Source organism: Cynocephalus volans, chromosome 2, assembly GCF_027409185.1.
Source record: "Cynocephalus volans isolate mCynVol1 chromosome 2, mCynVol1.pri, whole genome shotgun sequence".
Taxonomy (NCBI): Eukaryota; Metazoa; Chordata; class Mammalia; order Dermoptera; family Cynocephalidae; genus Cynocephalus; species Cynocephalus volans.
Genome location: NC_084461.1, coordinates 107,589,687 through 107,607,265, shown reverse-complemented (window position 1 = coordinate 107,607,265; position 17,579 = coordinate 107,589,687). Strand labels below are relative to the sequence as shown.

Genomic DNA, 17,579 nt, shown 5'->3' with positions numbered 1-17,579 from the left:
CCATTGCATACCTTGAGAAGCACTTTGGAAAACCATAGCCTGGTTTTGAGCTAGGTGTGACATGATGAGGTTTGCTGTTTGGAAAAGATCACCATGTGTCATCAAGGACAATGGGTTAGTATATAGTTGGCCTATGCCAGTGCTCCTCGAACATGAATGCGCATCAATGAATCAGCTGGGATGGAGCTTGTTAAAATGCAGATTCTGATTCAGGAGTCTGGGTTGAGGCCTGAGCATCTGCATTTCTCACAGCTCTCAGGAGAGGCTGATGGTACGGGTGCTGGTCCTGGACCACTCTGGGAGGCGCAAGGGCCTGAGTGAGCAAACACCACAGAAGGGTCAGGACTTCTGTAGATGACTCTTTACTCTCTCAGGGGATCCTTCAACTATGAAGTACCAGGAATCTGTTCCTATTTCTTGAGTTTATTATATGACTTCTTTTTTTCTTTCTTTCTTTCTTTTTTTTTGAGGAAAAAGGACAAAGAAGATATGTGGATCAAAAAAGATCATTTGAAGTGGGAAGACAGAGCCTATTTAATATTGTAAGACAAGAGAAAAAGAATACACTTCCAGCAAAAAGTGGGGTGCTGTCAGAGATGCCATGAAGCTCCCAAACTCGAAACCTCCCCCAACCTGCATTCATACTTTGCCTTGGATTAGGAAGATGGGACAGGGAAAACCACGTCTTCCCGTGACAGGATGGAGATTTCCAAGAAGGAAGCCACTGTGAGGACACACAAAGTAAAAGGCACTTTGTTATCAATCAGTCTCCCTCTCCTTACCTAAATGATACTTCTCTCTGTACTTCCCGGTTTCCCATCCTTCCTTACTGCAGATTTCTTTGAACTTATGTCTACCAGTAGGAGGTTTCTCTAATTATCAGTTTTGGGGGGAGGAGCTGGCCGAAGGGGGGAGAAGTTTCTTAAGTGTCCAATACAAATAAACCAAAACATTGGAGAGGAGACTGAGTTTCTTCCCCTAAGTTTTCTTTCCCTCAAATCCTGTCTCATTCTTGACTTTTTAAATTCCACTGCTGTTAGCCTTTTAGAAAATCAGGTTGCTGTGGTGCTTATATCTATGATTAAGCAAAGAAGAAATGGTCAAATAAAGAGAAGGGGCAAAGATGTAATATATTTAAGCTCTTCTACTTCCAGGCCCTTTCATTATTTTTCACTCCACTGCAGTTTAACTTTTCTATCATTTCCTGCCCCCATCATTACCCACACTATCTTACATCCTTTCTCTCAGAAACATAAAGTGTTAATGGAGTAAAGGTAGAGATGGTTTTTCCATTTAGACAGAGGGGCAGGTCTACTTTCATGAGTAAGTTCTGTGGTCATGCATATTCTGTAGCAACAGAAGAAAGCAGCGGACAAAACTGTCCTCACATTGATTACAGCTATACAAAAAATGCCTCAGGAAAATAATTCTTGAAATACAGTAATTTTGTTTTGGTGGCAAGGTTAATTGTAGTTTTTAACTTTCCATTTTTATAATGGACTATATATCACCTTTATAATTTTGTTAAAGAAAAATAAAAATAATTGTTTTATTTGGTGAACATTCTTATCTAGATGTTTGACCATTTGTAAATTTTTATGGCAACTAAACTAGTTTTTGTCGTAAATGTTACATTCTTTTCTATGTGAATTCTTGATTGAGATCTGAGAAAATGTGTTTCCCTGTTCTTTGGAGTTCAATTTATATCCCATCATGTGAAATGGATTAATCAGCAGGCTTTTCAATTTAAACTGCTATGCCAACCTTCACTTTCAAGCTTTTAGCATTAAACCTTAATGCAAATTGAAAACAGGGGGCATATACATTTAGCATCATCAGCTATGTCACAGCAGTGTCTACAGGATAAATTTCATGTCTATTTATTATTTTAGGTGCTGGCTGAAATCCTTGAAATTCTTAGAAAACCATATATTTTATTTTCATAAGTTCAGGATTTGTTGCACAATTTGCATGTACAGGGTCTAAAAATACAGCAAATTTGCAATGTTTTAAAATATGCAGTCATGCACCACATAACATGTTTTGAACCACAACAGACCACATATATGATAGTGGTCCCATAAGATTATAATGGATATACCATATAGGCTAGGTATGTAGAAGGCTATACCATCCAGGTTTAAGTACATTCTATGATGTTCATAAGACGAAATTGCCTAACAACATATTTCTCAGAACCTATCCCCACTGTTTAGCAACACATGACTGTACATCCAAAATAACTTTTACCATATGTCGAGTTTTAAAAGTATAGTTTCCCTTACCCATTGTCATACAAGTAATATTTTATATGATGTAGGTATTAATATTCTTTTAGAGTCTATTCCTAAGCACATCACAAAGTCATTACTGGTACATAACTGAATTTTCTAACCCCAGAGCATCTAAGTTCTCAGATGCAAAGCTGCATTAATATTTATTTGCTTTCTTTCGTAAGAAAATTATACAATGAACTTAGCAGATACATATTTTCAAAAATCACGAGGTATTTAAAGCATCATGAATTGAAACAAATATGTATTTGAATGTCCAATTAACTAAAAAAAACTTGAAGTCAATGAAATTGAATATGTTTTGATTTGAATACCATATGTTGCCATAACGTATTTTCAGTCCTCATTTGGAGAAAACCATACAGCAGAGTTAATACTCACTGCCTTGTGCTTTCTTCTTTTCCTAGAGTAGAGGTAATTAAGCAGATAATCTGTGCAAACATTTCACAAATAACCTACCTTTTCAGGTGCAATTTTTTCACATATAGCTTCCTTTACTGCTAATCCTTGCCCCACACTAGTCACTACATGTGGTTCTTTGAACTAAATTACTCCTCAGTTGTCTCAACTTCAAGCGGGCTTGGGAGATAGCAGAGCTGGTTTCAGATCCACCTGCTAGCTCCAGAACTTTGGGCAAACTATTTATCCTCTGTGAGCCTCAGTTTCCTCAACAATAAAATGGACATAATAATGGCCCTCTCTCAGAGAACTATTTTGAGGATAAATATGCTGTTTACGAGGGCCTGGCATAATGCCTAGTACACTGAACAGGTAAGAAATAACTCAGAAACCTCAACAGCACCCGCGCAGCTCCAAGCATAGGCAGAGTTTGTATTCGGGATTCCCACTTCTAGTTCTTTGCTTCCCTCTCACCTTCTTGTAGTACAGGCTGAGTATCCCTTATCCGAAATGCTTGGGGCAAGAAGATTCAGGGTTTGGATTTTTTCAGATTTGGGACTGTGTGCATTACACTTACTGGTTGAGCATTCCTAATCCAGAAATACAAAATCTGAAATGCCCCAGTGAGCATTTCCCTTAAGTGTCATGTTGGCACTCAAAAAGTTTTGGATTTTGGAGCATTTTAGATTTCAGATTTTTGAATTAGGGATACTTAACCTGTATCTCTAATTCCTTCATGCTTCCTTTCAAAACCTCTTTTCTCACAGAAATGTGAAACCCATTCATAGTGCAGTGTAACTGATGGAGAACAGTTCAAAACATTATTTCTGTTAGGGTAAAACAGAGACTTCAATAGGAGTCAAGCCTTTGGCTAAAGCAAGGGCACTCCTAAGGCAGACTGGGGGGCATTAGTGAGCTAGTGGAAGAGTCAGGGAGACGTCTCTCAAGTCTCTGCCAACACTGCAGCATTAGCCCACTCTGCTTGGAGCCCACCACTGGTGGGGGGAGGGCCCAGGGTGCAGGAAGTGAGGGGAGCCCTGGGCTGTATGTCTCAAAAAGGGGATCAAAAGGCCATGCACAGGGTTCATTTTACACTCCAGTTCCTCTCAGAACACATAAAAAGCAGGCAGGAAGGACAGGTCTACTTGAGAAGGCAGGAAAGGTAAGTGGTAAGTCCCGTGGGCTGTTCCGTGAGGCTGACAGGCTCTGCTCAGACCATGTGGAGTGACCTCGGGTTCAGTTCTGGGTGCCCCACTTTAAGAGGAATGCTGGTTAGCTGCAATGCATCCACAAAGCCAAAGAATGGGCAGGAGACCCTTTTAAAGCTGTGGAGGTAAATATGGACCCAGAGAAGAAAAGACCGAGACTGCCTGCCATCTCCATTCTTGTCCAGGAGGGACTGTCCTCCTTCTCTATGGCTCCAAAGAACAAGGATCGATGGGTGGAAACTGAAGGGACACTGGCTTTTGGTGAACAAGAAAATGAAGCTTTATGGACGGGCTGCCTTGTGAGACTGTGCACTCCCTGTCGCTGGAGTGACGGAGCATGACGGACCCCACGGCTGGGATAAGAATCACCTTCTAAGCCTGGCTGGCTGGGACTACGTGATTTTTTTTTTTTTTTTTTTTTTTAGCTTTTAGAAAACTTTTTATTAGTAAATGAATTTAAAATTGTTCATTTGTAAATAAATTTATACAATAGTTGGAAAACGAAAAACAATACAAAGAAAAAAAGAAAAGCTGTATACCCTTTATCAGTTGTCAACATTTCACCTGTTTGTTTTATTACTTGCATTCTCTCTTTCTCTAAGACTAGATGATTCTTAGTTCTCTTACTAAGAGTTGTGAGTCTCCATGCTGAGGCTTCTTTGCAGGCAATAGGATTTTAGAAAAATTGGAATCTGGCTGGCCGTGCTCTTCACAGCACTCAGCATAAAATCTGAACTCCCTGTGGAGTCTGACCCTGACCATCTCTCTGGCTTCATCTTCTCCTGCTCCTCATTTTGATCACCATGCGGCACCACACTGGTTTTCTTTTCTTCCTCAGACTTGCTAAGTTCATACCTGGTGCAGGGACTTTGTACTTGCGAGTTTCTCTGCCTTCAACACACTTCGCTGGCTTTCACATGGCTGGGTCCTTCTAACATCACCTGACCGCCTAAGCCCTTCCTCCATCCTCAACCCCCACAGGTTACTCTACCACATTACCTCATATCACCTCTTACTATCTGCAGTGATCTTATTTGTTTGCTTGCCTTTTGACTGTCACCCTCACTAGAATGTAAGCTCCATGAGCACAGGGGCCCTGTGTGTCTCATCTTTTACCATATCCTCAGTGCTTGGGTCAGAGAACACTAAACCAATATTTGTTGGATGAATAAATAAGAAAACAATTGAGAACATCTGGTCAAAGAACTGTTAATACAAGGATAGAAGTTAACATTTGACAACCTACACAAAATAGAAAGTGCTTAATGTATTCTAGAAAGATAGAGAAATATCTATACCTAGTGGGGTATAGTCTAAGTGACAGAAGGTTTGGGGAAAAGTTTCCCCCAAGGGTACCACATCCCAAGGAAGATGTAGACTTTTCTCAGGTGCCAAAGTGTGTTTGCATGTTTGCTGCCATCTGATTGAAAAGATGGAAACTTACTAGCACTCCTTGAGCAAACTCCTAGGTGGCCAATATGAGAAAGACAGGTGGGGAGGATTATTTCTACATTTGGATGCCCATGGAACTGACTGAGAATGCCTCAATTCCTTCAGAAACTGGCTCGGAAAACTTCATGTTAAGATCTCTTTCCAAGGAGCCCACAGATAATTCTATAGCAATGCTGTGGACAGATGCATTTTTCGATGCATTCCCTTTTCAAAGATCACTCGTGATCTATCAGAATGAAGTTTATCAGCCTCCAAATGGATCATCAAATTGGAGGTGTGCACATGATCCCATTAAGATGTCTGAGGCTTTCCCTCATCTATCCATTTCCTGTCAGCTCTAAATATTGCTGATTACCTTGGGCACTGGGTCATTGGGTGAAGTTTTAAACTTAAGCTAGTGAACTTAAAACTGGCCTCCCCAATCACAGAAGAAAAGTCCAACACAATTTATGGTGGAAATGGCTAGAAGTCACAAGACCTGGAGAAAATGGAACCAGCCTCTGGAAAAATGATTGTTAAAAGTTTCTCTTTATTCACTTAACTCAGAAAATAACAGTAGCTATTTAACAGAGAAAAATTCACTACTTAATCAATGAGAAAAAATGCTGATTTAAAAAGTTTTAAAAGGACAGTATGTTAAAATTAAATTATCGCCACTAAGTGCAGCTGTCTGAGAGGCAGTATATGTGATGGATAAGAGAACAGAATGTAGAGGCCGACGTCCCGGGGTTTGAATCCCAGCTGTTACTTAACTGCTGTGTGACTATGGGCAAAATATTTAGCTGCTCTGCTGTGTTCCTCAGTTTGCCCATCTATAACATAAACATCCTGATAGTACTTAGCTCATGATGATTTTAGGATTAATTGAGTTAATAAAAGTAAACTTAGAGCAGTACCTAGAATAGTAAGCACTAAGAAAGTATTTGCTATCATTTCTTCTCTCTTGCTCCCCACCTCCAATTAAAGGAAAAAGAAAATCTTATTCTGCAAAGTACCTTCAGATACATCATCTAATTTTGATCTTAACTGGTGATCAAAATTACTGATGCCTGGTGACATCAGTAGAAGATATTTTAAGGATAATTAGTCACAGGCTCAAGGTCATTTAGCTGATAAATCGTTGAACTCTAACTCGAACCCAGGTCTTCGACTCTGAGGCTCGCGGCTTTCCCACTGCATCTGCAGCTTGCATCATTGATCACAGTCATGGGTTCAACTTTGAAGCTGGCACTGCCTTTTAAGGAGATGCATCCTTATAAGGCTTATAGCCAAAAGCCTCTTAAATCCTACAGAAACTCGAGTGTTTTTGAAATACAAATAGGAAAAAGCTAAAGGTGAATGAAAACTTTCATTTAAACTTAAAACCATCTTCTGTGATGTTTCTGACCCAAACATTGAAGTATTACTTTCACTCACACATAAAAACACGTGGAGATAAACAAACCTAGAAAGCCTAATTATTTTCCCCATTTCATCTAAGCAAAATGTCAAAAGAAAACAAACAGTCCAGGGGAAAAGTAAAATAGCTTTGTAAAAGTCTTTTCAGTTAGAAAGGCCTAGAAAGTCCTAGAATTCTGGTAGCTGTATAGGTAAGGCACGTCTATTTATTTTTAAAGATGATAAACATAATTTGAGGATTATCTTAAGCTCCCGTCACCCATGGTTCTCAGGATTCTAGTTACTATCAGAGGAGGTCCAGCTTTGGCAAGGTTAATGGTGATGCCTTAGAGTAATTACTTGGAAAAAATAATAAACATCATTTCATAGTTTAATACCATGGTATCATTCCCATCAATATCATTTTCTATTTTCATTTTTGCCCGTCACAGAGAAAAAAGCAGAGAGGCTTAATTTGATTTACAGAGGGAAAAACAACCCTAAATGTACATTTTTGTTGGGGTGGGAGGAGGGGGTACAAGGAGAAAAGGTCAACCAGCTGGTTTTCATCTATATGCCATAATTCTCTCTTTAGTTTACACCATTAAACTCCAAAGCTTTGCTTTAATCTTAACTGTTACAGTATGCCTTATTGCAGATTCTACCCTGTCACATCCCTGATAGGGTTTCAGACTTTGGCAAAGCACTGTCCCCCAAGTTGGTCCTTGCCATATGGGTAGTAAATGCGTCCAACATTTTTTCATCGGCTCCTGCGTCATTATATTTTGTCACCAATGGTTTCTCGGGTTTTCAGTAATTGCTGTGTATACTGCGGTTTGGAGATGCCAAGATGATCTCCTACATTTATTTGTACACAGCCGAGGCTTCACTGGGCTTCCCTGTCCTGCTGTCCTTTTTTGGATGACCTAACATCTGTTTGTTGAAGGCGAGAAGGGGGGTGGTGGGTGGTGTGTGTGTGAGTGCAGAAGCCATAAAGGGAAGAGAAAACAGAAAGCAGGAGCAACTAATGAGGGGGAAAACAGCTTTCTAGAAGCCTTTTACACTAATTGAGGATAAGGAGGCCAGGTGAGGGGCGGAACCTACCTGATCTGTCTTCATTTTGTGAATCACATCTTCGGCACAGTTCTGGGATGGTCTTGAGTGATGTAACTGAATACTGAATGAGAAGCCAGAGAGAAAGCATGTAAAATAACAATTTAAAATGTGAGCCTTCACTCAAATTGGCCAGACAAACAAAACAAAAGATAAAACTTGAGTATAAAAGGTATATTCAGAAAAATCTATCTTGCTTTACCCTAAATGGGCTGCTTGGTAATATGGCAGCATCCCAAGCCTGCTCTACAAGCATCTGAGCAGATGCAGATTAAAAAGAGGGCTGGGCAGTCCTTCTTTAACAAAAAAGGTGGAGAGGAGCCAGCAGACATTCTATCTCCCATCACTTCAGCTACCTGTGGAAGACAGAAGAATTATCTAACCTTGAGAGTTACCAGGAGATGGCCATAATATTTGTATTCTGAATCCTAAGAGTCAGCTTACACATGAAAAGCCAAGTGGAAGAGCACCCAGCCTCTGCAACATCCAGGGCAGTCAGGAGACATCTCTCTGCTGATGCTGATTGGACAATGCAACCTGATGTTACCATCTGCCACAGATTTTACTATGTGGCATCTGTAATCTTCATGGGAAATACCAGGGCAATATAATAAAAAGTGAGAGGAGCAAGGTTCTATGCTAGGAAGCTCATCTGTTTCACACATAGATTAGTATCAATTGAAAGAAACCACCTTCCAGGCTCTGTTCCAGCACCAACTCAGGGGCTGGCTATCAGGATAACAAATTATGACACAAGGGGGCATAAAATCAGAAGAGCTAAAACAAATGTAAAATCAATAGCTATGACTTATGGGACTACATTTGATGCCAATCAATCTTTCTTTAGAGAAGGCTGTTTTAAAACAAAATAAGTAGGATGAACTCTTTCTTTAATCAAAGGCAAGTCAGGGATTGTCTTCAATCATGCTCATACTTAATTCATAAAATACAGCTTCCTGAAAATATCTTGCTTTGTACGTCTAAGAGAACAATATTCTTAAGTAAATAAGCACGTATCATGAATTATTTCACTACTGCAAAATTTGAGGGGATTACAAAAAACATTTCATCTGAAAGAAAAATGATGATGGGAAACTCATTAGGATTATTCTAGCATTACAAGTGACGAATGTGTAATTAGGACACATTTTTCAACAAGAAGGTACTTTAGTTAGCTTGATGTTGATAGATGAAGCAAAGCATCTCCATTGAGGACCCTCCCCCCACCACTCAGTGCCTTCCATAGGATATCAGGACAGCAAGACAGAGGGAGGGGCTGCTGTAGCTATTGTCAACTTGCCAATTGCATACCACAAACAAATTAAATCTCAAATGACTAATTAGAGAAATTACTCTTACCTGTCTGATGCAATAACCTCTTAATGACGTTGGCCATTCCTCAGAGACTATAGGTGCTTTAGCAAAACCAATCAGAGGGAGGTATGACTGCCTCTTAAACCAAAAATGAACCTCAAGGTATTTTCTCCTTGTAACATTATGTTCATGGGGAGTCAGAGGCAACACAGGTACAGAAGGCATTTTTCTTGGCACTAATAAGTTACCTTATGTTTCTGGCCAAGTATGAGCTCTCTAAGGAATCTGGTAGCTCCTTGAGACCAGCTGGTACAGGTTAAATAATTACACAGTCTATAATTCAATTAAAATTGGGTTTTTTGTTTTGGTTGCCATGTGCCCCATGAAACACCCTTTGGCAAAGACTCATTTTTGTTATTGTTTTTTCTTTTTTCTTTTCTTCCAAGGCAAAATATTAGAAAGAGGAAATTTAAGATTGATTGCACTTAAATATAGTTAATGACAAATTCAATAAGGTTTGGTCACTGGGCTTAATGATATACATCTGATTAAAGTGGATGACCTGCTATCTTCATTTCCAGGCACATGCATCCTAACTGCTAACCCCACCATAAAGTCAGCCATATCAGAATCTCTGATTTATTAGCTGTAGCTTCAATTTCTTCTGTTTGACCTCAGAGGCCTACAGTGTGTAGTGAGTTTTGATTTGATGAGGTTTAAATTTGAACAGCACAGGCTGCCTGAGTCACAGGCAGAGACTAGCCTAGCTGATCTACACCTGCTCAACTTACATAACATGTGGCAACTTTGCCTCTCCACCCACAGTCACATAAGGATGTCACTTTTGTGAAGGCACATATTTTAATTCTCTGGGAATAAAGACCTTGAAGAAAAAGTCATGAGCTGCCCCTGGGAATGGAAATAAGAAGTACAGCAATCTAAGAAAAGAATGATGTGTTGGCCAGAAAATTAAAGTTTTGTCTAATTTTAAGGGTGCATGGAATATTAATTTCAGTAGTGACTCCAATCTACACTGTGAACAAATGCATCCCTCTTTATAAAGACACAAGAAAAAATCAATTTGGGATTTGTTTCAGTAAGTACAAATACTGCTCTCTGGATGGAAGATAAAGTTTAAGGGAATGCTATGCAGATGGTTACATTGTAATGTGAAGAAATGCACAGGAAACGCACAAAACCAACATGCAAAAATGTTTCATATTTGCAAATTTAAGAATGAACAAATGACCCAGGAAATGTCCTTTATAAGACTGCTCTGTGCTACCATCTGAGAGCCGCAATGGAAGGCTGCCCAGGCTGCCTTCATCCCAGTTCACAAGACAGATGGCCTTTTATAAGGAGCTTTCAGATTGCCAACCCACGTCATTCTCAGGACAATGGCCAATTTCAAGAGGAATAACTACTGTCACTTTGGCCCTATCAGAACCAAAGCCCAATGCACCTTCCCTGCCTCTTGCCCCCCAACCCATGCTTTTGTAGCCTGTTCCCTTGACTCCAATTATTCCTGGGTGATAAGAGAGGGGAGGGGGCCTGAGGTTAGCTGAGAAGCATTATATTTCCTACTGCTATGTTGCGCAACCGTATTCCTTTTCTAGAATTCTTCCAGAGGTTATTTACCTGTAGAAATAGGCTTTTTGATCTAAACTTCTTTCTCACTTCTCCACCATGTTTCTAAAAGAGCCCCTGCCAAAGGTTGACCAGCTACCTCAGCTTCTTACCCCTGTACATCCAAAGTTTAGTTCACCTTTTGTTCCTTTACTCCAGGGTCTCCCTGGCCTGCAATGCTTTCCTCTGGCCATGCAAATGCCACCATTTCACAAGGCCTGCTTATGTTCTGCCTCCTCCAGGAACCCCTGCCTGATTGCTTCAACCCTCACTGACCGTTCTCTTTTCCCTTGGTAAATTTCTCCCTTGTTTTCTTCTCTGTCGTTTCCTATGTGTAAATGTTGGTTCTCAGAAGCACCTGAGGGAAAGAATGGTATGTGTGCATGGCACACAGGGACTAATTACTGTTTGACCGAAATTAACAAGAACTACACACATTTGACTAATTCCTGGGCACAGTTCATGTTTAGATAGTAAGTGGGAATTTCCTCCAAACCTTCATTTTGGCACTAGAATTAATTAGCTTTCTAAAATGCAAATTTGACTAAAGTATGTTTCAAACCCTTCAGTGGCTCTGCACAGACTACAGGACAAAGACCATGTGCCTCAGCATGCACACGAAGCCTCCCATGAGCTCAGCCTCATCTCTCACCATTCTCTACTTCCTTTTAAGATTGTGGCAATAATAAATTTCTTGTGTCTCCCCTCTCTACTGTTTTACCTGTCTACACCTTTATGTATGCTAGTCCACCTACCTGGAATGTCATTCTACCTATGTCACTAGGCAAACTCCTTTTAATTCTTCAAGCTGTGCCTGGGTATCATTTCTACAGTACCCTCTCTGACACTTCCAGATGTAGTGCTAGCTTTCAAAGTGTGGTCTCTGGACCAGTGGCATCAACACCAACTAGGAACCTGTTAGGAATGCATATTCTTGGGCCCCATCCTAGACCTAGTGAATTAAGAACTCTGAGGGTGGGGCCCAGCAGCCTGTTTTTTCACAAGTCATCCCCGTGATTCTGATGCACAGTGAAGTTCAGGAACCACTGCTCTATATTATTTCCTTATCTTAGACAGCATCCCATCCATCACAGCATCCATCATATTCCCTTATCTTAGACATACGAAGGTACTTCAAAAAGGTCCCGCACAGATTCATATTATCTTTTAAATCTATTTATGCACAAACTTTTTGAAGTACTCTATTTACAGAATAGAAGTACTCTATTTATCTATTACAGAATTCATCACATGTCGTTTCATCTATATGTTTAACATACCTGCTTTCTCTGCTTGAGAGGGTGTGGGCAATATTTTATTTACCTAAGATATCAGGCACTTATCGAACTGAATTAAATGAATTCCCCTAGGTAGCCCACGATTTCAGTGGCAGTAATACTAATAATAATAGCAGTTAATATTTACATAGCACTAATCTTCTGAGAAAAAATCATAGGTATAAGTCTAGCAATGTAATCACAGCATATTTAAAAGAAAAAACACTTTTAATATAATAGTATGAGTAGGAGCTGAGGCCTTAGCCTTTTGTACAAAGGACAATGGATTTGGAGCCAGAAGCTCTGGAGTCAAGTCCCAGCTCTGACATTTATTAATTCTGTTGTTCTAGACAAATAAATAATGTTGTATCTCTGGGACTCAGTTTCCTTATCTTTAAAACACAGATAATTATATGAGATAAATGTAGGTGAGGTCATTTTGCAAACTGTAAAATGCTGTTAAATGTTTTTGTCTCTTCTCTCTAACCTGTTTTCCATGTGTGTCCCACAGTCTTCCCTCCTCACCTTAATTCCTGTCATCATTTTAAGCCCAGTAGATCAAGATGTGAGAACTAATGAGGTGGGAGAAAGGGGCTGAGCTGGCACTGGAAAGAAAAAGAAAGGAAAGATAGCTCAGCCTATCCCGGCACATTATGTGGCTTCTCTTTGTTCTTTCCTCACCCAAGAGAGTCTGTCGTCAAGGGTTGACACTGAAAACTCAGCTTCACAAACTACACAGAGTTGATATGATGCAAGACAGTCCTACACATCCCAGCTTACGCCAGTCAGCCTTGTCACCCTGCCATGCAAAACAGTTTGAAGATGCATGGGATTCATAATGACAGTGCATGATTTCTACATTGGGCTATAGGGATCTCTGACCACCCTAGACATTGTTTAAAATGGAAAGCTTTGGGAGCCAGTTGGGTGAACAAGCAGACATTACTCAAATGGTAATGAGCCACAGAAAAAGAAATATGTAACATCCCAAGCACCTTTGCAAGCTAGAGACTTTGAAACAACTAAGGTCCCATTCAGTTTCCAAAAGAAACAATTAAGCCAGCCATCCAAACGATATCATGAAATTCATGATTTCTCACACGGCTTTCCAAAATTCAGGCAGCATCTCAACAGGCACACAATAAAAACAACCACAATGTGTACAAGCAAAACTGGGAGTGAAAGTGAAGGCATGTAGCTAAAGTGAGATTTTCAGAACACAGTACTTTTCTAAATTTGTGTCCTCCCCTCCAAAGGCCTGCCTTTCCAATTCAAGAAGGGATGTCCTGACTCCACACCCTCTGTAATAAATTGGGCTCCAGTGCCCTTCTCTGAGTATGTGGCACTGTAACCTAGGGTCCAGGTTTCCTAAATGCCCAGGCGCTCATGGCCGCTAAAAGGCCTGAAACAGGAAGTGAACCGATCATAACGCTTTGTTCCATTTCTGTTCTTGCAGGAGGTGGCCTGAAGTCAGGAACCATGAAATGCTAGACTGCCCTCAAAATATATCATCTGAAACTGATGTATGGGCCCCAGAGATGAACTTTGGTGAATCTCCACCCAAGTAGGAGCCAGGACCTCCACACCTACATGTTCCTGTTTTATGTCATGGGACAACCATGACAGGAAGTCTCAATTTGCCACCTGTGGATTGTAACCTGTACTAGCTGAGGGCTCAAAGTTAGCCCATGTGACAACTTCCTGAGGTCCTGCTGTTGCCCAAACACCACATTTTTTCCTGGGTCCAAATGTAAATTTGGCTTTTGATTTGCATTTGATTTTTGCTCTAGTTCTTTGTTTTTATATCTTCTGAATATGTCTTTACTTTATGTCCTATAGTAAACCCATCCAAACTGAATAAGCTTGTATCATTCATTCACGTGAGAGGACCTCAGTGAGAACTTGTGGGAAGTTAGGTAGGAACTTCGGTTATCTGAGATGACTCCTTTTCTTGTTCAGGGAGATACTACTTTGGGAGCCATCCCAGTATTCTCCTTATTTCCGAGTAGGAAAGCCTTTTCCTCCTGCTCTGGTCTTGGTTGCACTCTCAGAGGGATGGACCCCTGTTGTCCTGTAACAGCACTAGTGGTCCACCCTTCACGGCCAGCCATCTGCTGTGCTCAGGTTTCCTCTCCCATCTCTTCAGGACTCCCGCCCTGCCATCATCCCCTCTTCCCTCTTTCTCCTCGGCCATTCTCTCAGTATGGGCTCTTTCCTTTGATCCTATAAAAACAAACAAGCACCCCACCACGTCTTAGCCTTCCTGGCTGACCATGGGCTTTCCTGCTCTGTGTTCATCAGCCATCTTTTGGGAAAGAATTGTCTCTGTTTGTGTCTCTATTTCCTCATCACTGCATACTCTTTCAGCCACCATGACATGGTTCTGCCACCATGCCACACAGACCCTATGCTTATGATGGCCACCAATGGTCTGCACTGGAAATCCAGTGTGCACTTTTCAATCCTTATCTTTATAATGATCTATTTACCACTATTGATCATTCCATTCTTTAAATTCCTTAAATCTCTGCCACCCCACCCCTCACCCCAAGTTTTTGACTCCCTTAGCTTTCTTTCTATATCTCCAAAATCTTTCTTCCGGTTTCTTCTGTAGAAGCCTCCCCCAGCCCCCCACCCTGCCCCGTGGGATATACTTCCACACAGTTTCTTACTTGGAACATTATTCTCTTTCCACGTTCCATACTTTCACAGATGACCTTAACTACTCCCACAGTTTCCACAATCACCTCTACATAGTACAGATACCGATGATCTATACTTTCATATATCTATCCTACTCAGTTTTAAATACACTTCTTTCTGCTATTTAAGCTCCATTAACAAAAATGATTATTAATCTTATTTTCAAATGCATTTGATTTTTGCTCTGGTTCTCTGTTTTTATATCTTCTCAGAGGTTTTGTAAAAATTAAAAATAACAAAATCCTTTTCATTAAGACATTGTTTGTGGCTGGTATTTGGGAAATCTCAGTCATTCTTTTTGACCATTTTAAGAGTACACCGGGAATTACTCTATTGTAATACTAATGTAATAAATGTAATGTGTAGTCAGGCAGAAGATGAAGGTCCACATTGGTAAAGATGGTGGGATCAAAGTACTGAATGACCTCCTCCTGTAAGAAGTGGACATGGTGGGGAAGAGGTCTAGGTGAACTGGGAAGCCAGAGGTGACCAAGGGACCCAGCAGAAGCCATTTTCAATGCCTTGTTTACAACACATGGATTCTAGAGCCAGACTGCCCATGTTACATCCTAACTTCATTTTCTAGCTAATTAATCTTAGTTATTTAACCTCTATATATCAATTTCTTCACTGGTAAAACAGTGTAATAATTGTACTTACATCCAAGTGTGGCTGTGAACGTGAGGAATAGGAGAACATGATGAATAGAGTCTGATGTACAGTAAGCATTCAGTAAATGTTAGCTATTATTGTTATTTACATTTAAAAGTATCAAAATGAGCATTTAAAAATGAAGCCAAAGTAATGACAATTAGTGAAGCAAAAAATACAAAAGCATTACAAAAAAAAAATGTATCTTGCAGTAGGACAGACAACCAGATACAAACCTTGTTCACCTTCAGTGATGGTCTAGTTTTAGTTGTGAGCAAATGATCGATCATCACCAAAATATAAAGACTAACTGTCAAGAATGGAGTTTAGTATTGTAATTAAATTTGACTTACCATGAAGTAAACCTGATGTTTCATAATATGCTTTAATTGTTATTATAGTGTTCTGTAAACTCTATGAGAGCACTGACCAAGTCTGTGTCATTCACCCTGAGCCTAGAACTGTGCTTGACATACTGTTAATGTTTAATAAATGCTTGTTGAGTAGACTGGCATAAAAGCTTATTGTGAATGAAAAGGTAAACAGTTTGTGTAAATAACCTGAAAAGTTTGTGGAAAAATAGAATTAAAATATAATAGAAGTCTTTCCATGAACTTTCGCAAGTACCAGTGTGTATTTACACATATATGTATGCTTGTATATATATTCATGGGTATGTACTTATGTGTGTGCATGTATATGTGTATGTGTATTTATATAATACATTTATAAAATATATATAATTTCTTCTGTTTTCTCCTTAAAATCCAGGGCAATAAGATGATTATCATCATTTTACAAATGGGAAAGTTAAAGTACAGTAAAATTTAAAAATTTGATTGTTTTCTTTAACTGGTTTTATTTTACATATATATATATATATATATATATATACGCACACATATATGTATATACATATATACATATATGCACACATATATGTATATGGTATACCAACTCCCTTACTTCCAAAATGCACTTTGTAATGGCTTCAGTGCCAGGTGGGGATAGCAATGGGGAAGGTGACTGGTACAGATACTTCTACTCAACTAAGCTGCTCGGAAGGGGAAGAGTAATGTGGTCAAGCAGTTCTGTATTAATCCTGGCCCTGACACTTATCCATCTGTAACCTTGTGAAAGTCACACAATCTCTCAAAGCCTCAATTTTCTCATCTGCCAGATGGAATAAAAACAGAGCCTACCTCGCAGTTGATGTGAGGCCTGGAAAAGATAACAGACAAAGAGTTCAGCTCAGAGTGTGGCACGTTTGATGGCTGGTGGCTGTGAGTGAAGCTCTTCAACAGATCCATAGTTCAGCCTCGCTTTATTCAGTCCTCTGTCTGATATTATTTTCAAAAACAACAAATTGGCCTCTCTTAATAAATACACCATGGCTCCCAAGAATTCCAGAGAGTTTTTGTTTTTTCAAAGATAGATGGATCTGGCTCCCATAGGAATAAAGAGAGAAACCTGTAAACCCATTTAGTGACAGAAAAGACCTACTTTGAACCTTTGTGTTTATGTGTGTTGTCATCTCTCTCTCACAGACCTGCAGTTATTGCAAAATGTTCTGCCTTTTTAGATGGCAGGATTACAAGAATGTATAGTTTAAACTCTGTATTTTGCAAAGGATGTGCATTATTTTTGAGTCTGGGAAGCTTCAGAATAATTTGGTTGCTTTCTGTGTTTTGTCTCATTAGGTAAAGGCAAAAAAGTTCTAGTTGTTTTTTATACCAATATACAGCTTGTGTTTTAATTAAAACAAGAACCAGGCTCATGACCAGAGGGGAAAAACCATGAAATAGAAAGCCTAGACTGCATAATAAGGCTATGGCTGGAGAGTAAGAAGAGGAGTTTTAAACTCGGGCATGTTTTTGTAAACATCCTTTTCAAATATCATACGCTCTTTTTTCCCCCCTCCTGCTACTTAAACCAGGAAAGAGGTTTAAGGGCTGTCAGAGAAAGAGGTTTACGGAATCCTAAAAATAAAAGCAGGTTTGTGGGAAACTACATTTATTTTTATGCCATAAATTATTCATCATGCCAATGAATTAGCACATTGAAAACATTTTCATTTTTCAACTTTAGCATTTGAATAATCTCCATTTAACCCCTAAAGCAGCTGTAACATTTATTGCTTTTAGTTTAGCTAAATAGACTAAGAA

General features: G+C 39.6%; 1 protein-coding gene across 1 annotated transcript in view; it reads right to left on the bottom strand.

The window, feature by feature from the left end:
• SNCAIP (synuclein alpha interacting protein) overlaps positions 1–17,579 on the bottom strand; it is a 78,439-nt gene that overhangs the window by 58,156 nt on the left and 2,704 nt on the right. The window contains exons 2-4 of the mRNA XM_063087881.1: positions 14,122–14,131; positions 10,540–10,670; positions 7,835–7,907 (exon numbers count right to left, since the gene is read on the bottom strand). Of these exons, the coding sequence (XP_062943951.1) occupies positions 7,835–7,907; positions 10,540–10,670; positions 14,122–14,131 (214 nt within the window). The remainder of the gene's footprint in view (positions 1–7,834; positions 7,908–10,539; positions 10,671–14,121; positions 14,132–17,579) is intronic.